Genomic DNA, 26,012 nt, shown 5'->3' on the forward strand with positions numbered 1-26,012 from the left:
TTCAGGCTTAGTAAGGGCTCTCATACCAGGCTGCTGCTTCTCATGTAAGCTTTGTATATCCGTCTGAACTCTTTTAGCTGTGCCCATGTATTACTTTGATTAAAAACGTAGGCTCAAGCAGGAAAGACTTCAGTTAGACCCAAGGAAAATGAAGGGTGACAAAGCCCTGCCCTGGCAAGTAGAGAGATGAAGATCCCCAGGGGGCAGGGGACCCAAGGGAGGGGCAGACAGCACCTTCCAGCTGGGCCAGAGTGGGGGAAATGAGCCCTTGTCTATACTGTATTCAGTACTTCAAACATCTGGTATTTACTGTATGTACATAATATCTCAGTAAAGTAGGTAGGGGCTGTTTTGTTGTTTTTTAATGTGAGGGCTGCTGTGCAGCATGAAAGGGAATACAGGTGAAGGGACTCTGCTTAAGACCTTCCAAAAAACTTTTGGGCACAGAGGGCAGGAGTCTCTCCTCTAGGCCAAGTCAGCCTCCCCCGGCAGGCTTAGTGAAACACTCCCGCGCTAGGGGGCAGTAGTCGCCGGCCACCACAATCCGTCCACAGCCCCGGGGAGCCAGAGGGACCCCAGAGGGACCCGGGAGGCTACGAGCCCCCCAGTGGCGCACCGAGCTCCGTCATGGAGCCCGCGAGTGGGGGGGTCGGTCACCCCACGGAGGGACCAGGAGCGGCGGGCTCGGCGGGCCTCGCGTCGGGGAAGGGAGCCTGGGCTCCCGGGCACACAGTGACCTCCTCCGGTCCCGGCTATCGGGCAACCCTGGGCTAGTGACCTGTCCCCCACTTGTGGAATGCAGAGGGGGGAAGCGGCGCCCGCCGCTGCACTCTTTCCAGGGTGCAGTGCGCTGCGGCGGCGGCGGCGGCGGCGGCTGCAGAGAAGGAGCTGCGTCCGGGTGAAACCGACCCTGTGTCTTCGGCGCGGCTTCCCAAACCAGGCCCGCAGAGCCTGTCCTCCCTGACCTGCTCCACCAACAGAGCAGGTCATCTTATCCGGAGCAAGCCCCACCCACAGAGAACTCAGAAATTTTCCTTTTGAATGACAAAGAAGTATGGCCTAGAAATGTTCTGCTTAATTGCCCCGCGTGCTAAAAAGGCGGCTCACCAGGCGTGGCTCGCCAAGGAGGGGGCTGCTAGGGGAAAGGGCTGGAAGGGGGGGAGGGGAGAGACCAGCCGCTGCCCGGCGTGCCACGGCCCAAGGGCCACCGGGGACCCTCCATCGTCCCCCCCCCCCCCCACCTCGCTGGAACCGCGAGGGACGCCTTGGGCGGCCCCGCCCGCCGGTGCGCTGGTCTCCAGCCCTCTCCTCCACACCCCCGCCCCGCCTGGTGCACTGCGTGGCTTGCCTAATTCCCTGGACCGGACAGAGGCGGCCACGCTGAGGACACGCCACCCGGCTCCAGCCCTTTGGTCGGGCGGCTCCGGACCCACCCCCTGTGCGCGCTCTAGCGGGGCCGGAAGCCGCCAGCGGGTCAGGTGCAGCTCGGAGCAGCGCTCGGTGAGTCGCCCAAGCAGCTCGGGAAGAGTTGATGGGGGTCAAGGGGGAAGGAGGGAAGGTCAGGGAGGAAGGCGATTGTTTCCATTCTTACCTTTGCTAGCTGCCCAGAGACCAGCAGAAGCTAGACTCAGGAGGCAAGCAAGGGACCTTTGGCCTCCACATTTCGGGGGCAACTTTCCTCAAACCGGGATCCGCCGGCTCTAAGCACTGACCGGCCCCAATCTAGGGGAGACAGGAAGCTCGCAGTTTTCTTGGGAAGGGGAAGGGAGGCTGTGGGTATCCTCCACTTTCGAGCGCTAGCTTTGGACCCAGACAGAGACCTAGACTTGAATCCTCTCCTACTACCGTGTTGTTGGGTGGTTCCGTAACTTTACTGAGCCTCACTTTCCCCGTCTATAAAATGGGACTATAATGCTACCTCCCAGGGTCCCTGTGAAGATGAAGCCAAAAGACGCTGCAAAGTGCTGAGCCCGAAACCTGTGAGCACAGGTCCGCATGTACCGGAGAAGAATCGCCACTTCCGGTCTCATGGGGTGCCCTTCGGGCCAGGCCTGTCTTCTCGAAAGGTGAGGGGATGGCCTCCCTGACCAGGAGTCACATGGGGGCACAGACAAGAGCCAGAGCCCTGTCACCAAGGCCGCTCCAGGCGACCCTGTGGCGCTCTGGTTAGTGGCTGTCCCAGCCTTTGCGTGGGATGCACGTTATGACAAGGACACTTTTCCTTAAGGAGGACACCCCCCACCGTACCTTCTCCCCCGACGCCTTCACCTCGGGAAACTGGGAACCACTGTCGAAATCATTAACACCTGGAAACTCCCTTCTACAGAGCCGAGTTCCCATTTTCCAGGTGGGAACCTCGAGGTCACAGATGGTTAAATGATGTATGCTAGTTAATGGAGATACCTTACTCTCTTCCACTCTCCCTTATGTATGTTTAATGCCGTGTGTTGCATTCTCTGTTAATCAAAGGATAAACATGGGTCCATTTGGGCAGCCAGAGAGGGAGGCACCAGGGACACACATTGCAATGCTTCCACGATGGGGCGCCCTGCAGGGTTTACTGCAGCGCTCTGGGTCGAGGTGAGGATGAAATGCAACACCAAACAGGAAAATGGACTCAGGGAAGCCACTCTCACTCTCTGCCCCTGGGATGGACCCCGGAGTTTGGAACAAGACTTTGCCCTTGAGGGACATGGTCCTGGCGCGTTTTGAGCCAGAGAAGACGCCTTTGGCTGCTGCGCAGGGGCCCCCTTCTCCAGCACTCCTCCCATGCAGTCTTTAAAACCTGCTCCGAATACTGACTGGATCCAGAAAAGGGACTGAACCTTGGGCCCGCCGCCCTTTCCCATAAAGCAACGACCCTGCAGTTTTGTCAGGAAGAAGTTTAAGTTTGAAGGTAAAGACGTCCCTCGGACCATGCTCATTCACAGTTGTGTCTCCAGGACACGATGCTACGCACACAGTGGGTGGCAGAGAAATGTGGGCACCAAGAGCCAGCCCTGGCCCTCTGACTCAGTGAGAAAGACAAGTGTCTCTGCCCAACCTTCCTGTCCTCTCGCTCCACTGACAGTGATCTCTTCCCCACCTTCCTTCCCACCCACCCCAACCCGCGCCCGGCATAGTGGTTTCTGCTTCTCTCTACCCCTGCCACTGAGATGGTCTCTCCCTGCTGCCTGAGCTCTGACATCCCCCGCATACGCGCGCGCGCTGGATGCCCCTGTCTGTGGTTATCGTCAACCCCTCCCCTGCTCCACAGTCGAATCTCCACAGCCCTGGGCGCTATCCCTTTATGCCAAAGCCTCTCGTTCCCTCGTCCTTGCAGACACCGGAGGATGTGGGATTTGCAGGATTTGGATCCCCGCTGGGCATCTCAGTGAGCTTATAGGCATAAATGAGCAGGCTTGCATACTGATTGGGTTTAGAGTAGTTGCCATGCCCCATGCTGTTGGCTCCACCCCCCTAGAACACCCAGCGGGACCACTCCTCCAGCGTGGCCTCAGCCTGGGGAGCCAGACGCTGGTTGAGCAGCGGGGGTCTTCTTCTGAAGAGCTCCCACACTTGTTAAGCTCAATGCCCCGCTACGTTGCCACCTCCTCCAGGGATCCCCGACTCTATCCTTGACCCTAGCCCCACTGTGGTCCCATGCAGGTGGGCTCAAAGCGCTGAGATGGATACGAATGGCTCCCAGAACTGGGGGTCCTCAGACAGTACAGAGAAGCAATCAGACGGTACCCGTGGTCAGTGCACAGCCTAGTGCAAGGCCTGGCACAGGGTGCTGGCAAAATGGGGTCAGGGAGAGCTTCTTGGGGGTCCAGGCAGTTTGTTTAATCCATCTTCACAACAGCCCTGAGGTAGGTTATACTCATTTTACAGATAAATTATACATTGGAGTCGAGAGATTAAGTGCTCTTTCACCATGACAGAGCAAGGATTTGAAACCGGGTCTACTGGATGCCAAAGCTTGTCTTAACCTCCATATTATAATCATATCCCACCAAGGAAGCAATGTGAGCGAAGAATAGAGGAGGAGGCTACAGGAAAACGTAATGTTCCTGGAGCACCAAGCTCTGTACACAAAGGGGTGAGAGTGGAGGCTGGAGAGGATGCTGGGGGCCTTGGAGAGAGCCATGGAAGTCACAGTCAGGAATGTGGACTTGGTCCTGAGGGTGGTGAGGGGCTGACCCCCCACCCCGAGGTTTTATACAGGAAAGAAATGCACTCTCTCTCTGGCTGCGGTTAAGAGGGTGGGTGCAGGTCGGGGGGAGGGAAAGCAGAGAGGTGACTGCCATGTGCTCTAGATCTTGCTTCTGGATGTTTTTCTCATTATGCACACACAGAAAATGATTCCTTTTGTATGACACACTGGGGTAATAAAGGAGAGGGCTCCTTGCAGCTAGAAGCAACCAACCCAGGGGCTCCAGCCATCTAAAATCCCTGCACAGCCACCCCTATGGCTGAGGAATCTCAGGCAACATGTATCCCGGTCACAGTGGACCTGGACTTAGGTAGTGACAGTGAAGGATGAGGAACAAGTGCTGGACTCAAAGGATGATTAGGAAGCAAAGTTAGTGTCACATAAAAGGTGTGAAGATGGGGCTTCCCTGGTGGCGCAGTGGTTAAGAATCCACCTGCCAACACAGGGGACACGGGTTGGAGCCCTGATCTGGGAAGATCCCACATGCTGCGGAGCAACTAAGCCTGTGCACCACAACTACTGAAGCCCGCACGCCTAGAGCCCGTGCTCCGCAACAAGAGAAGCCACTGTAATGAGAAGCCTGCACACCGCAATGAAGAGTAGCCCCCGCTCGCTGCAACTAGAGAAAGCCCGCATGCAGCAACGAAGACCCAATGAAGGCAAAATTAATTAATTAAATAAATTTTTAAAATTTTAAAAAAGGCATGAAGATGGCAGATGACCCCTGGGTCTCTGGACTGAATAACTGGATAAACTAGTTCCCTCACTGCTGCAGGGAACATGGGGGTAGGGCTGGGTCATGGGGAAATGATGCGTTCTTTACGGCTGCCCCGTGTTGGAGGTGCAGAAGCCCAACAGGAAGTAGATCAGGGTTCTGGAGTCAAACAGACGGGGTCCAACTCCTACGTTCATTAGCCTACTCATTCAGTTACCCTGAGCAAAAAACTTGATCTCTCTAAACCTATTCTTTCATCTATAAGATAGGGATAAGAATAGAATTACAGGGTTGCGATGAGAGTAAAATGAGATAATGTACTGTGCCTGGGATGCAATAGGTATCTAAAAATGGCAATTCTATTATTGTTTCTATTCATTATTATTATCAGTAAATCTGAAGCTCAGAAAAGAAACAATTTATGATGTCGTCAAAAGGAAATTGAAACCATGAGAATGAATAAGATGACCCAAAGAGTGTGGTTGATGAGAAGGGAGCACTGACATTTCAGGAGTGGACAGAGGGAGAGGCACCTAAGAAGAAATGGTCAGGGAAGAAGGAGGAAAGCCATCAATCAGAGCCTGGCATCATGGCAGCCACACACATGACGCAGCTACACAGCTGATCCTCTGTCTCACCTCCTCCTTGCTAACAGAACCTGATGTTCTTAGGGTAAGCCCTCTCCTCTGGCTGTCTGTGTGCCTCAAAGGAGGCAGCCCCACAGCCCCAGCTCCCCTGCACTGGAAGGTGGATTCTTTACCACTGGACCACCAGGGAAGTCCCAAGTCTTTAAGCCAGTTTGAGTTTATTTTTGTGTATGGTGTGAGGGTTTGTTCTAACTTCATTGACTTACATGAGGCTGTCCCAACTTTCCCAGCACCACTTGCTGAAGAGACTGTCTTTTCTCCATTGTATATTCTTGCCTCCTTTTTTGATGGTTAATTAACCACAGGTGTTGGGTTTACTTCTGGGCTCTATTCTGTTCCATTGATCTATATGTCTGTTTTTGTGCCGATACCATGCTGTGTTCACTATTGCAGCTTTGTAGTATTCTCTGAAGTCTTGGAGGGTTATGCCTCCAGTTTTGTTCTTTCTCCTCAGGATTGCTGTGGCAATTCTGGGTCTTTTGTTCTTCCATATAAATTTTAGGATTATTTGTTCTGGTTCTGTGAAAAATGTCATGGGTATTTTGATAGGGATCACATTAAATCTGTGGATTGCTTTGGGTAGTATAGAACATGGCTATTTCTTGTGCCAACCTAATATATATATATAATTGTATGTGCATTGTTAGGTGTGGGATCATTTTTAATCCCATTATTGGCTCCAGGGATTTTTTTCTTTTGGGGGAGGTAGTGCCTAATGTGAATTCATGCTGAAAACCTATATGAGGGTAGGCTCATGGATACAGACTCTCAGGGGAGATTGCCCTACCCCAATTCATTAGCATCAGAATCCAAGAAAGGCAGTTTCCCTGAGAATTTGGACCCCAGAAAAACTTTAGATGTTGGAATTATCAGATCTAGCCTATCAAATAAGTACCCTTAATATAATATAGTAAATAAAAGAGAGCCTCGGGCTTCCCTGGTGGCGCAGTGGTTGAGAGTCCGCCTGCCGATGCAGGGGACATGGGTTCGTGCCCCGGTCCGGGAAGATCCCACATGCCGCGGAGCGGCTGAGCCCGTGAGCCATGGCCGCTGAGCCTGTGCGTCCGGAGCCTGTGCTCCGCAACGGGAGAGGCCACAACAGTGAGAGGCCCATGTACTGCACAAAAAAAAAAAAGAGAGAGAGAGCCTTGAAAATATGACAAAAGAGGAAGCAGATGTAGAAAAAAATCAAACAACTCCTAGAAATGAAAGATCGAAATTTAAAATTCAATAGATAAGTTTAACAGCTGATTAGGTACAGCTGAAAGGATGATTAGGGACATGGAAGATAGAACAGAGGAGAGGCAGAGAGATGGAAAATATAAAAGAAGTTTAAAAGACATGGAAGATAGACCAAGAAGATGTATCATACATTCAGTCATAATTCTAGAGAGAGAGTAAAGATGAGGGAAGAGGCAATATTTGAAAATATAATGGAGGATTGCTTTCTATAGATGACAAAGGACCCTAATCCACAGAGTCAAGGAGCCAAAGAAATTCCAACTATGATTAAAGAAAAATGCACACTCAGAATCATCATAGTAAAACCATAGCACATACTATATTAAATATTAAAACATTAAATAATGTACTGCATTTTATAACATAATAGAAATCGAGGATAACTTCCAAAGTGTTAGAGAAAAAGGAATGAAGAAAATAAAAACCAATCCAAAAGAAGGCAAGAAAGGAGAGAGAAACGAAAGATAGAAAGGCATGAAAAAAGAAAACACAGTATAAGATGGAAGAAATAAATATATCAATAATTGCACTAAATTTAAATATTTTGAAATAAAGCTGCATTTTAAAGACAAACATTGTCAGACTGGGTAAACAAAATCCAGCTATTTGTTCTTTACAAGAGACATGAAAGTATAAGTGTACAGAAAGTTTGAAAGTAAAAGGGTGGAAAATGATGTACTAGGTAAATACTAAATAAAAGAAAGGTCATATACCTATAGGAGACAAAATATTTTAAGGGAAAAAACTTATTAGAGATAAAAAGATAACTGTATAATGATAAACTATTCAATTTTCTAATACGGTATAACAATTTTAAAAAATGATATAGTTTCAAAAATGAGCTGAAATGACAAAATTACATGGAAAATTAGTCAAGGCCACTATCTCATGAGCTATTTCAACACACATTTCTGTGATTTTCTGTGAATAAGCAGTAGATAATCATAAAGGACATAAAAGATTTGAGGAACACAATTAACAAGCATGATCTGATGAGCATATATAGAACTCTATATCCAATAACTATCCAATATATGGTATTTTCAAGCATCCGTGGAATATCTGCAAAACTGGACCATTAAAAATTAAATGCTGGGGGTCAGGGCGTGAATAGGCAGAGCACAGAAGTTTTTTAGGGCAGTGAAAATACTCTGTATAATACTATAATGGTGGATACATGTCATTAAACATTTGTCCAAACCCGTAGAATGTACAACACCAAGAGTAAACAGTAATGGAAACGGTAGACTTTGGGTGACAATGATGTGTAGATGTAGGTTCATCAGTTGTAACAACAGTACCACTCTGGCAGGGGATATTGATAATGGGAGAGGCTATGCATGTGTAGGGGTTGAGTGTATGTGGGAAACTTCTATACCTTCTTCTCAATTTTGCAGTGAACCTAAAACTGCTATTAAAAAAATAAAGTCTTTTTTTTAATTTTTTTTTTTTTTTTAAATTTATGGCTGTGTAGAGTCTTCGTTGCTGTGTGCAGGCTTTCTCTAGTTGAGCCGGGGCTACTCTTCATCGCAGTGCACGGGCTTCTCATTGCAATGGCTTCTCTTGTTGCGGAGCACGGGCTCTGGTAGTTGCAGCACGTGGGCTCAGTAGTTGTGGAACACAGACTTAGTTGCTCCGTGGCATGTGGGATCTTCCCGGACCAGGGATTGAACCCATATCCCCTGCATTGGCCGGTGGATTCTTAACCACTGCACCACCAGGGAAGTCCAAAAAATAAACTCTTAATCAAAAAACAACTGCTTCAGCCATAAAGCATTAGTCAAGGAAGAAATTACAATGGAATTAGAAAATATTTAGAAACAAGAGCTGATGAAAATATTACATAACAAAACCTGTGGGATGCAGTTAATATAGTATTTAGAGAAATATATAACCTTAAATATTTCTCATAGAAAAGCTCAAAAATTAATAAGCTCAAAAGTTAAAGTCTCAGAATTAATGAGCTAAGTGTCCAATCAAAATAACACCCCAAAAAGTAAAAGGAAGAAAAAAAACTATAGATAAGAAAAAAATTTTAAAAGAAGATGAACAAAGCCAGAAGTTGATTTTTTAAAAATATTCATAAAATTGACAAAATTCTGGTGACAATGATCAAGAAACAAAAAGAAGGTACAAGTAACCAATATTAGGAATAGAAATGAGTTAAGAATACAAGTCACAAACTAGAAAAGGATATTTGTCATGCAATAAAGACTATATAAAGAATTCCTATACGGAGTAAGAAAAAGATAGACAGCCAGTGGTTCAAAAGGAATTCCACAGAAGAAACATTTCACAAATTTTTGAAAAGGTGTTCGGGAATTCCCAGGCAGTCCAGTGGTTAGGACTCTGTGCTTCCACTGCAGGGGGCACAGGTTCGATCCCTGGTCAGGGAACTAAGATCCCGCATGCCTCGAGACGCAGCCAAAAAAGAAAAAGGAAAGGTGTTTAACCATATTAGTAATCAAGGAAATGCATGTTAATACCTATGAGATTCACAAAATCAAAACGTCAGACAATACCAAGTATAAGTGAGCATATGAAACGGGGGCACTACACTATCTGCTGGCTGGTAGCAACCTTTGGAAAACAGTTGGCCTTATCTGAAGTTAAAAGTGTGCATACCCATATGGATCTTTTGCCTAAAACACCTTTTTTCTTAATCTTACTGAAAATATCTTTGTTTATTTCTGAATTCTTTCTTCCTTTAACTACAACATTGATTTCTTCATTTTAATTTTAAATACATCCTTCTTATTCTCTTGATAATGGGATTTGACTTTCTCTTTTTGAATGGGCATTTATTCCCTCACCCAGCTTATATTAAACATTTTAGTATCAAGATCCCGTTAAAAATTTATTGAGGACCCCAAAGAGCTTTTGTTTATGGAAGCTGTAGCTATTTACCATATTAGAAATTAAAACTGAGAAATTTTTAAAAAAATAAAATAAAAAACTATGCATACCCTATGACTCAGGAATTCCATTTCTAGGTATGTACTTCAGAGAACTCTTGAATACAAATGTTTATAGCAGTTTATTTTTCTTTGTTATGAATAAAAAAGAAAAATCTTGTAACCCCCTGGAGGTAACCTAGCTGATAAACAACAGTAGAAGGGTAAGTAAATAAGCTTCAGTATATTCACCCAAGGGAATACCGTACAGCAATGAAAGGAACTGCAGCTACAGAGAACAATATGGTGAATACCATTATCAGAACATCGGGGGAAAAAAGCAAATCATCAGTGAGTTACATAAAGAATTATCCCATTGATCTAAAATTCAAACAGTTACAAACACTGAATTATTTAGGGTGTGATGGTCAGTTTTTTGTGTCAGTTTGTGTAGGCTAGAGTTCCCAGTTATTCAGTCAAACACTAAGTGTTGCTGTGAAGGTATTTTATAGATGCATGAAAGTCCATAATCACTTGATTTTAGGTAAGGGGGATTATTCTAATAATAATCTGTATGGACCTGTTGTAACCAGTTGAAAGGCCTTCAGAGCAGAGCCAAGGCTTTCCTGAATAAGAAACTCCCACTGTGGACTGCAGCTTCAGCTCCTGCCCAAAAGTTGCAGCCTGCCCTTCCCAGTGGCCTACCCTGCAGATTTCAGACTTACCTAGCCAGCCCCACGAATGCATAAGCCAATTCCTTGCAATAAATCTTCTTAATATAGGCCTCCTACTGATTCTCTTTCTCTGACTGACAGATTTTGGTCCTGGAGGTGGTTCTAGAGGAAGAGAATCTTAAGGATAAGTTTCCTGAATAGGTCCTGGACTTGCTGGAACTGTTTCTGTAGTCTGATTAGATTTAAAGGCACAAATGACTCTATTTCAAGTGGTAAAGAGGGTACTGGTAGTCCATGGAGTGATGATATTAGAGATATGAAAAATATTGCCATTGGATACTCCAGGCAAGGGTTTGGATGACCTTTGAAATTTTTTTTTTTTTTTGGCAATGCCACGAGATTTGTGGGATCTTAGTTCCCCAACTAGGGATTGAACCTAGGCCCTCAGCAGTGAATGCGTTGAGTCCTAACCACTGGACTACCAGGGAAATTTCCTGGGTGACCTTCGAACATTTTAGTTAAACTAAATAGTATAATGAGATTGGCTGGTGGTTCCTAACTGTGCCGGACAAATTGGGAAAAGAGAAGGATAAGCTCAAGGCTTTAAATTCCCAGCTCAAGATCCTCATAAAATGACCCAAAAGCTGGCTGAAAAACAAACCCCATATCTCACTCTGTGAGTGGCTGAATTATAATGCAAATTGAATTCCCAGTCTCAATGGTATCTACTGTTAAAGTGAGGGCACTGATTGCGAAGAGATGGGATACTGAAAGTTGGAATGAGGACAAGTGGGAAGACCCTGAGAGGGATGGGGACGTTGAGTCCCTCAATTCTGGTGAGACTTTTCGAGCAGTAGAAGCAGACTTTCCGCTGGCATCTGAGGGGATTAACCCTGCACTGGAAATTGTAGTGGCCTCCCCAAAGCAGCTGCTTTGCAAGACGGTGCTGTTTCTCCTCAGGACCCACTCCCACCCCTCCCTTTGCTTCTAGACCTACAATTAGACTCAAGTCCCAGCATGTCCCTAAAGGTGAAGTGTAAAGCAGGAAGAGGTGTGCTATTCACCAAAAACACTGCATGATTTTCCCAATTTATACAGACAAAGTCAGGGAATATGAGATTGGAATGTTAGAGTGGACTACTTCTGTAAGACCTGCTCGTCAGCCCCAGGAAGGTGCAGAGGACACATTTTTCACCACAACACAGAGGAATACTTACAAAGGTGGGAGAAACTACTAATACCAGCAAAGGAGTGATGTCCCTCTCACCCCTGCAGCCTCATCCCACCAAGCCTGGCAGAGGAGAAGGGCCAAGACGCACCTTTATCGGTACTTTTCTTAGTTCCTCTGATCAGACCAGCGTGTCATGCGCCCAACCCTGAACCAATTAGTGTGGCCAGTGGGATGGGAAATGTTATTTGGCTTAAACAATTCAGGGTCTATAACTGGGTTGGGGATGGGATCAAATCCCAAGCCACATAGCTGAAAATAGGTGATGGGGGTGAAGAGTACGGTTCTGAGTGGGAATTCTGACTACTGTTAACTGGAAAGGGGGAATAGATGGTGGGCACTAAACAGGATGAATTTCCTCTGTTGCTGCAGAAGGAAAATAGTACAGACTCAGGACCCAGGCTTGCTATGTACCTACTCACACCAGGGCAGGGCAGGCTGGGTTTCTGGGTTCCCTATCAGTGTAATGGATTTGGTGTTTTAATCTAATCATGAAGTAAAAGTTCCATACTTGAAAAAAAAGTTCTATACTTGAGAAAAGCTTCAAACACATGCATAAATGTATCTTGACAATTGGACTATACCAAATCCTGGTTATTATCGTAGTCAGTAGAAGTGCTGGTTTTGAGGATCTCCTAGTGTTGGAGGAGGTCATAGAGAGCATGTGACCCACGAGCTGGACCCCGGCAACTGGAGGCCCCTCACCACCTCCCCATCCTTGGAATGTGTGCTCTGCTTGTCTTCCTCACGCTAGAAGCTGCCCAAGGATGCAGCTTTGAGATAGTCATGTGGTGCTGAGACCATCTGGACGTTGTACGTGATGGAGCCCAGTTCAGTCCTCTGTGTAAACTTCAAGATTCTGGCAGGCGGGTGTGGAGATCTGTTCATCTTGCAGCCACCCAAGACAAGCTTGGTAAGTAGGTTCTCTTGCTTCTTAAACCTGCCACCTACCAATTTGCAGTGGTTTGCCTCTTTCTTCAGTCTCTCCCTGCCCTTCACCTATGGGGCCAGTTTCAGAAGCTCCCAAGAAGGTTGCAAACTAACACCTAGGTGTCTGGAGCAGCATGGATTATTATTTGTGCCTCAACTAAAAGTAGTAATAGCTTTTAGCTTTGGTCACTTATACGTTGCAAACTCTGTATACTAAGTGCCCTCCACGCATCAGCTCTTAAATCTCCCTCAACCCTGTGAGCTTGATATTATTATCTGACTTCCCTGATAAGGAATCTGAGGTTTAGGGATATAGGCAGCTTGTCCAAGGTAACACAGCTACTAATGGCAGAGTTGGAATCTGAACCAGGCCTACAGGACCACCAAGCTTGTCCTGTATGATGGGTATCGTGCTTTGCCCCTACCCCTGTCTCCACCCCACACCCATGCCCTGTCCTGCAGTATCAAATTGGCTATTAATGAAAAAAATTCAGATTCAACCTTTACTTCCCAGTGCTAAGTTTGGCCTCATCTTCTATCTGAAAACTCTAAAAGTCAGGATATTCACTGGCTCTGGAAAAATAGTCTGCACAATTCAGTTGCAAAGTGTGAGCAGAGGCTGCAAAACTTATCTTTTAAGCTCTGTGAGGTTTTAGTATCAGGAAGCTCCTTGTCAACATCTGCCAGATTCCTGTTCTATTGCTTCACTTTGTCTTGTCTCCTCTGTTATGACTTGATGTCATATCTGAGAACAATAGCTGTTTATGGTCAAGCTTTAAAATATCAAAGTCAGGAAGTCAGGGAACCATATGTATTTCTGGAGGAGTAACAAACACGTTGTCAGACTTGTTTTTCTATGCACCCGTGATAATTTACTGGTGTTGATAAAAAGGTCCATCATGCCGTGGACTCAGATTCCCACTGATCTTTGAGTCAAGGGAGTGAGAGGGAGTGAGAACCTCCACCAAGAGGAGTCTGTTTGGGCTGCTTTAACAAGATACCACAGACTGGGTGGCTTTTAAACAACATAACTTTATTTCTCACAGTTCTGGAGGCCGGAAGTCTGAGATCAGGGTGCCAGCATAATGAAGGCCTTCTTCCTGGTTCATAGCCAGCAACTTCTCGCTGTGTCCTCACATGGTGGAAGAGGTGAGGGAGCTCTTTTATAAACGGGTGGTGTCTCTTTTATAAGAACACTAATCCCATTCACGAGGGCCCCACCCTCATGACCTAAGCAGCTCCCAAAGGCCCCACCTCCTGATACCATTAGAATTTCAGAATTAGCATTTCAACATACAAATCTGGGGAGGGGGTGGGCACAAACATTCAAACCACAGCAGTGTTTCCATCACCTTCCAAAAGGTAGGATGCAGGATGTGTGAAAGTTGGAGGGAGTGACTGAAGACCATGGGGTCGAATATAGTTCGTTTTTGCAAAGAAATGGATGGAATCCATTGAGGTTCCTAAGTTTTCAGAAGTGTAAGAGCCAGGCTGCCATGCTTGCTTGTGAATAGGAGCTGGTGAATAGGATGGGGCTGTGAGACCCAGATTTGGAAGGTACCCTAATCCTACTTGCAAATGTCATACTTAGACACTCAGCAAAATGTCGTATTAGGAAAAATATTTAGCAAATGCCATATATAGACACTTAGCAAATATGGTTAGCAAGTAACCAGGTTACTCAACAGAGGCCTCAGTTTCCCCATCTGTAAAATGGAGATAATACGACCCACTGTCCCAGACTGTGGAAAGGATTAATTGAGATATGGATGTAAAGTTCCTGGCATTTAGCAGGTAGTTAGTAAATAGCAGCTATTATTACTAACATTTTTATTGTGTGTAGACCCATATTGAGTTTGTTCAGACAATTGAACATATAATTTATAATAACTAACAAATGTTATGCTCCTCAGATGCAGGTCTGTGGAACCAGAATAGCATCTGTAGCAGCTGAAGTCATCCTAGGCTCTTGGCCCTGTGTCCTGGCAGCAATTTGATATGAAGATGGTAGCCAGGGTGCTGTGGGGCAGCCTCAGCCTGCTCCGCCTGGGGTGGTGTCTCCTTCCGCAGACAGGCTACGTGCACCCAGATGAGTTCTTCCAGTCTCCTGAGGTCATGGCAGGTAAAGCTCCCCATGTGTGGTTACAGTAGGCTGCGGCAAAGTCTGGTCAAGGAGCTGATCGGCTGTTTAGTGCGGAGGGAGAAAAATGTCTGTGCAGGTGAGCAGTGAATCCACAAGCCTCTTTGGCATAATAATTTGGGAGTGGGGACTTCGCATCTCCTTCCTGAGTGGTGACATTGACCTTCTAAATGATACCGATGAAATGCCAGCCTCTTTGACATCTTCCTGCTTATAACGACAGTACAGGTCATTCAGAACAAAAGCTATTTTGGGCTTCTCAGTGGAAGGATTTTAGAGTTGGGCTTCCCCAGTGATTGGGGAAACTTACACAGGGCTGTGACATAAAATAATCATGAAACTTTTCTTCTGTAGGTTCATGTGATGGCTGAGGGAACCCAGACCTAGAATGCTCACTTTTTAGAACTTAAATTCTAGGCGGTATAGGACACATCATGAAGATGGTTGCTGGAAACCTTGAGGCCTTTCAGATGCTGTGGTCACAAGGCTTCCTCCTCATGGTTCAAGATGGCTGCTTGTGCTCCAGGCATCAGGTCTGACACCAAGTCTTTCCCGCCACCAGAGAAGAGATAGGCATGCCTACTTTCTTTAAGGGCATATTTTGAAAGTCACATTCTTTTTGCCCATTCCATCCCATTGGTCAGAATGTATCATGTGACCACATGTACCTGCAAACGGAAGCTAAAAAATATACTGTTTATATCTGACCAAATGCCCAGCTAAAGAGACTAAGGATGAAGGAAGGAATGGATATTGATTGGGGAGACATCAGCTATCTCTGCCACAGGGCTCAACAGGTGGATTTGTTTTTAAAGTTGAAAGGTCCAGTTTATTTTTCCACAACCCCTGCCCCCCGTTTTTTTATAACCTGAGCCAGTAAAAAGCAGCCAGATTGATCTGATCCGAGGTTTTCTGTTTCCCTTTCACCTTCTGACAGAGAGGAAAAAACTGCCAAAAGGCCAGAAGAATAAGGAGAAGCAAAGAGCCTTAGACAACCAGCAGTGTTATCAAATGTGAGATGATGTAGAGCTTGGAGCTAAGATGCAGAAATTAAGAGTTTATTTTCCTCACCCCCACCCCTTAGAGCTCTGGGACAGTGGGGCACAGAGTCACAGACTAGCCCCAGGCAGCAAGTAATTTTAATTACATGAGTATATTCTTAATTTTAAACATTAAGAATCATAGACAAAACCAGTCGCTTTTGACCATAACCACAGTTGTTTATTCCCTTCCCCCATTCTCACACTGGCTGTCCTGGGTAACAGTCATAATCACAGAGATGCGTTTTTGACTCTGACTTTGGAGACTTTAGAACTCAAGGAGAGGAATGGGGCCTCCCCCTGCTCCTTCTCATACATCCTGTCCAGGACACACTGTTACCTCACTTCCCAGGTGTGGGCTGTGTAACAAACCATCACAGACCTAGCAGCTTAAAACCAGCAGCTCACAGTTCTGTAAATCAGAAGAAGTCCAGCCTGGGCTCTCTGGTCAGGGTATCATAGTATGGGCTGGGCTGAGTTCTTGTCTGGAAGCTCTGGGAGAAAATCTGCTTCCAAGACGATTCTTGCTGTTGAACAAATTTAGTTCATTGAGGCTATGGAACTAAAGCCCCATTTCCTTGCTTGCTGTAAGCCAAGGGCTGCTCTCAGCTCCCAGAGGCCACCCACATTCCTTGCCAACTGCCCCTTCCACCTTTAAACCAGCAAATCCTTCTCACCTCTGATGTCCTCTTCTGCCACCAGCTGGAGAAAAGTCTCTGATTTATAGGGCTCATGTGATTTTTGTCACACACATCTGGGTGATCTCTGTATCTTAGGGTCAGCTGACCCCTGTGATGTAACCTAATCACAGGAGTGAACTCTGTCATCTTCCCAGTCCCAGGGATTATGTCCGGCATGTACACCAGGGGGCTGGAAAATCTTGGGGGCCATCCTAGGATTTTGTCCGTAATGTCCTCTGCGCTGGGACCTGGCTCACCTCTCCTTCTCTCTCTGCAGAGGACGTCCTGGGCATAAAGGCCGCGCGGCCCTGGGAGTTTCACCCCAGCAGCCCCTGCCGTACAGTGGTCTTCCCACTGCTGACCTCTGGCTCCGCCTTCTGGCTGCTCAGGCTCTGGGAAGAGTGGGGGCCGTGGCCTGGCCCGGTGAGCGGCTATGCGCTGCTGGTCGGGCCCCGTCTCCTCCTTGCTTCCCTCTCCTTTGCCCTGGACTTGGCCGTGTACCACCTAGCCCCACGCTGGGGGGCGGAGCGCTGGAACGCCCTGGTCCTGCTGTCTGGTTCCTACGTCACCTTGGTCTTCTACACAAGGACCTTCTCCAATGCCATTGAGGGGCTGCTCTTTGCGTGGCTGCTGGTACTGGTATCACCCCGTGTAGCTGGGAGCTGCACTCCCAAGAAGCCTTCTCCAGGCCCGTCGTGGCACAGTTGGCTTCTTGGGGGTGTCATGGCTGCTGGCTTCTTCAACCGGCCCACCTTTCTGGCCTTTGCTCTGGTCCCCCTCTTCCTCTGGGGTACTTATGGAGCCACAAACCCCAGCTTCAAGTCGCTGACCAAGGAAGCCCTGGTGCTGCTCCCAGGGGCGACCCTCACAGCAGTGGGGTTTGTGGCTGTGGACAGCTGCTATTTCTCCAGTCCATCTAGACCCAGTACCCTTGTCCTTACACCTGCCAACTTCTTGTACTACAACCTGGATCCCGTAAACCTGGCGAGGCATGGCACACACATGCGGCTCACTCACCTGGCAGTCAATGGCTTCCTGCTCTTTGGGGTGCTGCATGCCCACGCCCTGCAGGCCGCGTGGCAACAGCTGCGAGCCTGCCTCCAGGCCTTCACACAGATGGGCCTCCCAAGGGCACTGGCTGCCCGGAGCCTGCAGTCCAGCCCCAGGTCTCACCTCCTGCTCCTCTACTTCATGCCCCTGGCCCTGCTGTCTGCCTTTAGCCACCAGGAGGCTCGGTTCCTGATCCCCCTCCTGGTCCCCCTCGTCCTGCTTTGTAGTCTACAGACCCAACTGGCACCCTGCAAGGGCACCCTGGTCCTCTTCAATGCCCTGGGTGCCCTCTTCTTCGGCTGCCTGCACCAGGGGGGCCTAGTGCCTGGCCTGGGGCACCTGGAGCAGGTGGTTCGCGCTCCTGCGCCCCCGCGTGTACCCACCCACTACACACTCCTCTTCACCCACACCTACATGCCCCCCCGGCACCTCCTGCACCTCCCGGGCCTCGGCTCGCCCGTGGAGGTGGTGGACATGGGCGGGGCTGAGGACCAGCTCCTGTGCCAAGCCCTCAGCAACCTCACCAGACGACCAGCCTGCCACGTGGCTGGTGGGCCGTGGCTCTGCCGCCTTTTTGTGGTGACCCCTGGCACCACCAGGTCTGCCATGAAGAAGTGCAGCTTCCCCCTCAAGAGTGAGACACTCATCTTTCCCCACTTGACTCTGGAGGACCCACCGGCCCTGTCCTCCCTGCTGAGCGGGGCTTGGAGGTACCATCTCAGCCTTCACATCCTGGAGCTGGGGGAGAAGCCTGACAATATGACAGAAAAGACCCTGCCCAAGACTCAGCCATAGGTGAAGGTGCTGCTCCACCTTCTAGGTAGAGAGCTGGGCTGGGACAGAGCCCTGACTCTCTTCCTTCCCTTTCCCTTCCAGAATCCCCATCTCTCCTGTGCACAGCCTTTGACTGCTCCACCTTCTGGGTAAACTGACACCCATCTTCCCTCAAAAACCAAAGATCTGACCAGTTGCAGTCCTGATGCCAAGGTCCCCAAAGAACCTGGTGAAATCAATGACGCAAAATGCCTGTTCCTGCCCTATTCCTTCCAGCCACTGTGATGTTTTAAACATATAAATAGCACCTGACTGTGAAAGGAGACAACAATCTCCTAATGACTTTCCTGAATGACTCCCCCCAAACCTTCCAGGATGCCTTACCTCTTGCTGTCATGACAACCCTTTGGCTTCCTAGATACCTGGAAGGAGGCAGTGTAGTGATGTAGAACGAGCAGGTAGCTCATATTCAGAGGAGTTAGTTCTCGTCCCTGGTCTGCTACACACTGGCTATGTAATCTTAAGAGAGCCCCTTCCCCTCACCCAGCCTCAGTTTTCCAGTCTGTACAATGGATCAGAAGGTCTCTGAGGTGTCTGCCAGCTAACACTGTGTCATTCCTGGGTCTGCAGCACGTTCCCTGGCCAGACAGGCATGTCTCTCCCAAAGCTCTGTAAGCATAGAAGTGGGTGTGGCATATTTAATGGCACTTCAGGGCCTACCTACCGTCTCAGTGCTTGGTTATTACCAAAAAAAGTAGTTCTGGAACTTTTCTGCCCACCCACTCTCTTACTCCTGTCCCTGAGAGAGGTGATGGAACGTTTCTGCATCTCACCCTTGAGGGATCAAGCCCAGATGTTCTCCCTTCTCAGTTGGCCCCAGTGGGAATGGAGATAGAAGGCTCAGTCAGTACCTGGTGGCACTTGAGCACAAAACCTTAAATGTGGTCTGGTCACTCTCCAAGCTCAAAGCTTCTGTCTGGAGCCCCTTCACAGGATGGAGAGCAGACCCCGGGCCAAACCCACACCTGCCGCCCTGGTGGAAGCCATCAGACCGGGGCGTGTTGCTCCTCACAACACAGGGCACCCCCGCCCGGTCCGCTGGGAATATGAGGGGCTGTGGCACTAAGCTTGTCCTCGTTCTCCCTGCCATCTCGTGAGAACAAGAAGCACCCAGGCCACTGAGAGCAGTATGCTGGAGGAGCACAGAGCAGGCGGCCAAACCTGTACAACCGACCAAACCCGAGCGCTTTTCTAGTCCCGCCTTCTGCTGGCTAAAGCCTCGGGTCATCTTAAAGCTCCACCCACCGCAGGCAAGCTGCTCTGTGGCTGCTGCTGGGTCCTAGTGCCACACTTTGCTCAGGACTCCAACCTCAAGGGAGAGGAGAGTCAGTGCCATGCTAGTAAATGTTTAGCAACCCGTTCTCTAAGGGCAAACTAGCCCCCATTTGTAGTGTTTTCTGACTTGTGTGGTGTAAATACTCTTACCGTGGCTGATTTCAAACTACTAAAATGATGTTACTCAACTTGGGAGGAGATGCCAAGGATCTCTCTCCTGAGCTGGCTGTAGCACACTCCCGGACATTTCCCTCTTTAAAACTCTATAGTACCTGTTCATGACAGTTCATTGTTGTTTTGGTTGGTTTGTTACGAACTTCAGATTGGTCTTCCTACCTGTACTGCTTAGCATCATCTCTGGCACGCGACATTGCTTATTTACTTTGCAGCCAAAGATGGCTTTTCTGCCCAACAGTTAAAACTAAATGCCACCTTGAGACACCCCAGATTCAAAGGTCCCAAATTCCTCTGGGCTTCTTGGGACTTCTCTTCCCTTCCCCAGTTGGGTTCACAACCTCAGAATTCCCTGGAGGAGCTGTTGGTGTAGCAGTCTGTGTAGACTGTAGTGATCTGACCTGCAACAAATTTGTAAAGTGTTGGTATCTAGATTTGTGTGGCACCAAGGGGTGATTTGGAATTGTCCTGCAGGATAGTGGAGTGAGTTGCTTCCCTGCTTCACTTTCTGACAAAGCTCAGACTAGCCTGAAAGGTATGTTGGGAGATTGTTGTCACTGGGGATGGTGGGAAGAATTTGGTCTGCTTCTTTAGTAACAGGGTACCTGGTGGGATGACAAGCCACTGACTATGAACACTGGAGACTTCTCCAACAAAGCGGGGAGGCATCCAAATCTCCTCTAGCTGGAGCAGAAAGGACCCAGTTCTCTCTCTCTGCTCTCAGGCTCCTTTTACAAAAACGGAGGGAACTTAGTTCCTTCACACTTCTTCCCGCAAAAAAATAAACTGCCTTCATTTCTTGCTTTCCTTCCTTTCTTACCAAATGGCCAGCTTGTCTAGAAGCTTCATTGCTTCCTGCACTTCCTCCTTGTCTCTGCTAGTCTAGAAAAAGACCCGACTGTGAGTGTGCTTGTTTATGTGGAGGGTAGGGGATTGGGCTGGGGACTGCTAACATTCTGCTCCTCTGATATTCAGGTCCAGAGACCAAGGAGTGGGATTGAAACCAATGAGGCAAACAAGGCAGTAGATTGAACAAGCTCCTCTGGCTCCTCACTGCCAAGGTCAAAGGAGAGTCCAGTGAGTTGCCTCTGGTCTGGGAGAGGGAGTACAGGAGGGTAGGATGCCAAATTAGAACTCTGTCATTAGGTGAGTGGGACACTGGCCTCAGAGAGGATTAAATAGAAGCCCCTCTGATGGGAAGACTGGAGGATGGAATGTCAAATCAGAACTTTGACCATTAGGAAAGTGGAGGACAGGCTGCTTTTGCTTCTCCACCCTATCCAGCGACTATCAGAATGCCAGAGTACAGACTGGTCACCAGCCTAAAAGCTTCTTGGGCTTCGAGCTTTCTAGATTGCATGATGAACTGTGTAGCCTGATTAGAGACAATCAATGCATACAACGGATTTCCTCATCGTGGGTTTGTTAGCTGGAGCATAGTCTTTAGAGTGCATCCTAGCCCCTCTAAAATAGGGACAAGGAATCCAGGTAGCTTGTTCCATGGTAGGCAGTTGTCCTAACACCCAGTGATGATAGTGGTTGGTGGCAGGGAAGGGAGGCATTGAAGGTCAGGGTAAATGCTGCAGGGTAAATGTGATTAGGGACATGGGCCCTGGAGTCAAACACCTGTATTCACATTCCACTCTGTAAGGCCGTGGGCAACTTAAGTAGTCTTATACTTCCTCATATGAAAGTTGTCTTAAGGAGTGAGATAACCCACACAGAGTGCAGTTAGCAAGTGCCCAGTACAGAGTAAGTACTCAATATGTGCTAACTACTATTACCATAGGCCTACAAGTCCCCAGGAATCCTAAATCCACCTTGCCAGAGAAGCAGGGAGCTCACACTGAAACCATGGGTAATGAGTCAATCCATTTCACCTGCCTTCACTAATCAAGGTCATTTTAAGACTCACAAGGCCTCCAAGCAGCACAAAGCCTAAACAATAAGATGTTTGATGGAGTTGTTTTCCAGGAATTTGCAGTTGGCTGTGTCTAGTTCAAGCTCTGGGCATGCTCCTGACCTTTTGACATCAGAGGGCCGAAAACTCCACCGGCAGAGGCAGGTGGTGCTAAAGCCTCCATCTTTCAAGCTGCAGATGCATGTGGCTTAGTTACACCTGTGCAGAACTACAATTATCACACCTTTCTCCAATCACCTTTCCCCACGCTCCCCACGTCTCAGGCCGCCCTGCTTCTATTCTTCATCCCCAAAATACCCGAAGCCCCTTGCCTTGGGGAAGACAGATCTGAGACTAGTTCTCCTCCACCCTTAGCGCTAGCCTTGAGCGTTAACCTTCTCTTTGCTGCAAACCTCTGCATCTCAGCGTTTGGCTTTCTACGCATGGGGCAAAAGAACCTTGTCCGGTAACAACACCCATTACTCAGCTCACACATTTAATCAGAGGATTTTGGCAACTGCAGGATTGTATTTTCATCCAGGATCTCCCCTGGAAGTAGTGCCCTGCTATATCAGTGCACAGGCAGCAGCATCCATCACTGGTTTTAGTCCCATTTCAGAGGGCAGACCCTCTTTCCGGTTGTACTTTGGTCCATGGCTCTCTGCCCGCGCGCTGTATCAGGTACCAGTCTTTACTTCTGTCAGGCTTCGGGGGCTTTTCTCATACGCTGTGTCCCGACCGATCACAGGGCTCCCTTCACCAGGGGTGTCGGTATGGCCTGGGCTCTCTGATGAGCGGGACCTCTGTAGGCGGACCATCTGAGTCCGGATTCCAAGCCATGCGTAGTGACCGGGATGACTTCATAGCGCCGAGGCCGGTGTCGAGCCCGGAAGGGAAAGCAGGCGACCTCGACTCGGCCCGGCCTGGGTTTAGGGGTTTGCTCCCGGGCCCTTCTGGCTACCTGGTGGTGGCCGCGGGCGTTCCCGGAGGCTGCGGCGTAGCTCCTGAATGAAGGTGTCTCTGAAGCGGGCAGCGCGGCAGCCCAGGGAGCCCGCGGCCCCTGCCGCGAGGGCTCGCAGGCGCCGGGCCGCGTCCTGCCCGTGTAGCTGGGCCTGCAGCAGTACGAAGGCGGTGAGCTGCGCCGCACGCCGGATGGGCCGCGACTCAGCGAGACGCTCCACCAGCTGCGGGCTGTGCAACAGGGCGGCCAGCAGCCGCCGTAGAATCATCCTCGGAGCGCCCCGTAACCCAGAGCACGCCGCTCTCACTTCTGATCGGCGACGCCTGACTACCGACCACGTCTGCGCCGGCGCCGCCGGGTGACGACACTGCCGCGCTGGGATTGGAGCACGGGATTTCGACTTTTCACAGCGGCCTCCGAGCGTTTCCGGTTCCGCTACCGCCGGGGCGGCTTCGTTTTTCTCGCAGTGGCGGCGACCTCGACCGAAATCTGTGCGTTATGTCGGGTGGCCTCCTGAAGGCGCTGCGCAGCGACTCCTACGTCGAGCTGAGCCAGTACCGGGACCAGCACTTCCGGGTGAGGCAAGCGGGGCAGCGAGAAGGGGAGGCCCCGGGCCAGAAGGCTGAGAATTGGTTTGCTCTTGTCTCATTGTGTCGTCTCCCATTCCCGGGTATCCCGAAACGCGAAGGGAAGCCTTGGTGCTTGCTGTGGAATGGATTCTGAAAGGGCGTTTGGATATCACTGAATCGTCTCTCGTAGGCAGGGAATTTGAGGCTCTCTCTCACATTTCCTAGCAGCCGCTGCCTGATCCCCGGGGCAGTGCAGACGGGCGGCAGTAGTAGTGGCGTCTCAGGTTTTCCCGAACGGTGCCGCGGGAAGGTGACTTTGTGATGAGGGAAAGCGGTGTCTTTTTGACACGTGGAGCATGTGGAGGCGCCATCCTGACCCAGATACCGGGGATTTTAATTATTTTTAAATTTTCAGTTACATCAGCCAAACTGCGCTTTGGCGTTTCGCGTCCTCTCCTTGGGCTAGTTAAACGGCCCTCCACAAGTTGTACGTGGTGAGTGGCAGACACAGTTGAGCCCTGCCTCCACTTTTAGGGAGCCCTTGGAGTGTGGAGGGGGGACCAGCATGTTAAGTGTCTGGATGTCAAGATCGGAGAACTGCTGGGTTTCAGAAGAGGGAAATTTTCGTTTGGCCCGCGTCACAGCAGATTCTGTGGAAAAGGGGGAGGCTACAGCTATTAAAGGTGGGTTCTTCAGTATCAGCAAAGGCGGGGATAGGGTGGAGGTGACTGACACTCATTAACTAGTGGTTGGTTGTTTAGTAAATCTGTATTGAGTGCTGTTGCTGAAGCCTTCTGCTACACCTTAGAGAGGGAAGACAGTTTCCACACCCTAAGACTTCATAATCCTCTAGGGATTATGGGATTGTAAATGGAAGGACTGTAAATGTACAGATTTACAATGAAGGTAAGTGATCATAATCTAGGCAGAAATGATGAGTGGAAAGGGAGGGGCTGTGAGGATTCAGAAAATTCCCTGTGACGGGGAAAGGAGGGGTCACATACAGAAGAAGGTAGGTGTGGAGAATGTTTAAAATGCATCAGTACGGTAGGGAAATGGAAATTTGAGGTCAAATTGAGAAGGATCTTAGATTTTCACGCAGTCAACTGTTTTTAAATGCTTACTGTATGCCAGGCATGATTTTTCATTCTATCACTTTTACAGGTCTCATTACTTTAGAAAGTTCCACATCATAACCATCCTGAATTTCAAGCATCCTGCAAGATTAAAACAGTGAAAGGATTCAACTTTTGCTGTTGTTTATCTCTGCAGTCTAAAGCCTATAGCTTCATTTAGATAGTAGTAAGATACTGTCTTGTAGAATTTCTACAGTGTTTCCTGAATGGGATCCACATTATTATCCTACCTTAAATAAGTACTTATACCAGTTGTCCTAACCTGTAGGCTGTTTGGTGGGACATGACTTGTATGTGTGAGAAAAGAAGGAAAAAGGAAAATGCTTCTTGACCATAATTTTAACAAATCAGTAACAGCAGTAATAAAGTGAATCTACTTTATTTAATGTCTCATTCCAGACTCCTGGAAAACCTATTTTTAATGTATCGTTAAAATGACTCTTGTCCTGTGAACTTTTAAGGAAGTATGGGATTGGGGATAAGACTGGGTTTGGATTCCAGCTACAACTACTGATTAGATGTGTGACCCTGGACAAGCTACTTAACTGTCTTCCCTCAGGTAGAATGAGGATAATAAATTAGGACCTACTTCATTCAACTCTGAGAATTAAATGAGACTTCCATGCATGGAGATCTGACTTGCAGTCCCTTGATTCTCCCTAGAGGCAGACATATTACCTGTTTCTTGTGTGTGGTATCCATGTATATTCATGCTTTTAAAAAATATAACTTAGAGCATACGCTTCACATTGTTTTGTGCCTTTCTTTTTTCACTTTGCTCTTGGAAATTCTAGGGTGACAATGAAGAACAGGAAAAATTACTAAAGAAAAGCTGTACATTGTATGTTGGAAATCTTTCCTTTTATACAACTGAAGAACAAATCTATGAACTCTTCAGCAAAAGTGGTGACATAAAGAAAATCATCATGGGCCTGGATAAAATGAAGAAAACAGCATGTGGGTTCTGCTTTGTGGAGTATCCTTCCTGTGTGTTTGATGTAGCTGTTGGCCAGAGGTGGGGCCCAGAGTGGCTGGTACCCTATTTTAAAGATGAGTGAGGATATTCGTTGATTAGCATCCCTACACTTATCTCTGCCTCTCCTTCCTTCTGTCCAGTGTGCCTATACTGTTACACTGGGAAAGCTATTAACATTAACATTCTTTCTGAAATCCATTTTTTTCATAGTTGATTAAGAAAAATAATCTTTGAAAATGTATGCTTATGGTGTTTCAAAATGTCCAGAGCATAGTGAAAATAAAAGCCCTATACCATTCTAAGTCCAGAGACAATCAGTTACGAGTCTCGTGGGTCTTTCCAGAAGTAATCCTATGGATGTGTGGTAGCGTACTGCATGCACTCATTTTTTTTCACCTATCTTAGAAATTGCTTCATGTTAGCATATGTAGATCTACCTCTTTTTAAAACAACTATATAGTATTTCATTATGTAGATGTATATAGCTTGATTTTATAGGTCAAAACCAAAGCTATATTTACTTGTGACCATGTATTCTCTCCCTGGAAACTCCAAATATTGGACCTTCTGGATTTATCCTTTGATGTTTTGTTTTTTAACTAATATTTTTCGGTCATTTTGTTTGAGAAACTTTCCAGACCTGATCTACCGTGTCTTGAATTTTCTTTTCTGTGCCCTGAATTGTTTCTTTTGGTTGTATTTATGCCGTAAAATTTCCTTCAGTTTCTGGTGATCCCTGGATTTCTGATCAT

At 48.0% G+C, this 26,012-nt stretch overlaps 3 protein-coding genes across 8 annotated transcripts in view; 2 read left to right on the forward strand and 1 right to left on the reverse strand.

The window, feature by feature from the left end:
- Window positions 1-1,418: 1,418 nt before the first annotated feature.
- On the forward strand, window positions 1,419-19,917 carry PIGZ (phosphatidylinositol glycan anchor biosynthesis class Z). The gene is made up of 4 exons (XM_032629692.1): window positions 1,419-1,500; window positions 12,350-12,508; window positions 14,439-14,647; window positions 16,663-19,917. Exons 3-4 carry the CDS (start codon window positions 14,524-14,526, stop codon window positions 18,228-18,230), a joined length of 1,692 nt encoding a protein of 563 aa, XP_032485583.1. The 5' UTR covers window positions 1,419-1,500; window positions 12,350-12,508; window positions 14,439-14,523; the 3' UTR covers window positions 18,231-19,917.
- Window positions 19,918-22,097: 2,180 nt separating this feature from the next.
- NCBP2AS2 (NCBP2 antisense 2 (head to head)) lies at window positions 22,098-22,940 on the reverse strand. Its single transcript, XM_032629701.1, has one exon. The coding sequence runs from the start codon at window positions 22,845-22,847 to the stop codon at window positions 22,548-22,550; it is 300 nt and encodes a 99-aa protein (XP_032485592.1). The 5' UTR covers window positions 22,848-22,940; the 3' UTR covers window positions 22,098-22,547.
- A 35-nt stretch (window positions 22,941-22,975) lies between these two features.
- Window positions 22,976-26,012, forward strand: part of NCBP2 (nuclear cap binding protein subunit 2) — a 31,656-nt gene continuing 28,619 nt past the window's right edge. For 4 of the 6 annotated variants that reach the window (XM_032629695.1, XM_032629697.1, XM_032629696.1 and 1 more), the window contains exons 1-2: window positions 22,996-23,155; window positions 25,079-25,260. In XM_032629695.1, the coding sequence (XP_032485586.1) occupies window positions 23,078-23,155; window positions 25,079-25,260 (260 nt within the window). In that variant the 5' untranslated portion in view covers window positions 22,996-23,077. Of the gene's footprint in view, window positions 23,156-25,078; window positions 25,261-26,012 lie in introns of all 6 variants that reach the window. The other 2 variants (XM_032629700.1, XM_032629699.1) reach the window with 2 other exon arrangements.

The sequence above is a fragment of the Phocoena sinus genome, chromosome 4, assembly GCF_008692025.1.
Source record: "Phocoena sinus isolate mPhoSin1 chromosome 4, mPhoSin1.pri, whole genome shotgun sequence".
In the NCBI taxonomy this organism is placed as follows: domain Eukaryota; kingdom Metazoa; phylum Chordata; class Mammalia; order Artiodactyla; family Phocoenidae; genus Phocoena; species Phocoena sinus.

What these genes read in the sequence shown, in the direction of transcription:
- PIGZ (XM_032629692.1), top strand. Translation starts at nt 14,524, where the DNA reads ATGAAGATGGTAGCCAGGGTGCTGTGGGGCAGCCTCAGCCTGCTCCGC. An exon ending in GTCTCCTGAGGTCATGGCAG is followed by an intron (nt 14,648 to 16,662) that starts GTAAAGCTCCCC and finishes CTCTCTCTGCAG; the next exon opens with AGGACGTCCTGGGCATAAAG.
- NCBP2AS2 (XM_032629701.1), bottom strand. Translation starts at nt 22,847, where the DNA reads ATGATTCTACGGCGGCTGCTGGCCGCCCTGTTGCACAGCCCGCAGCTG.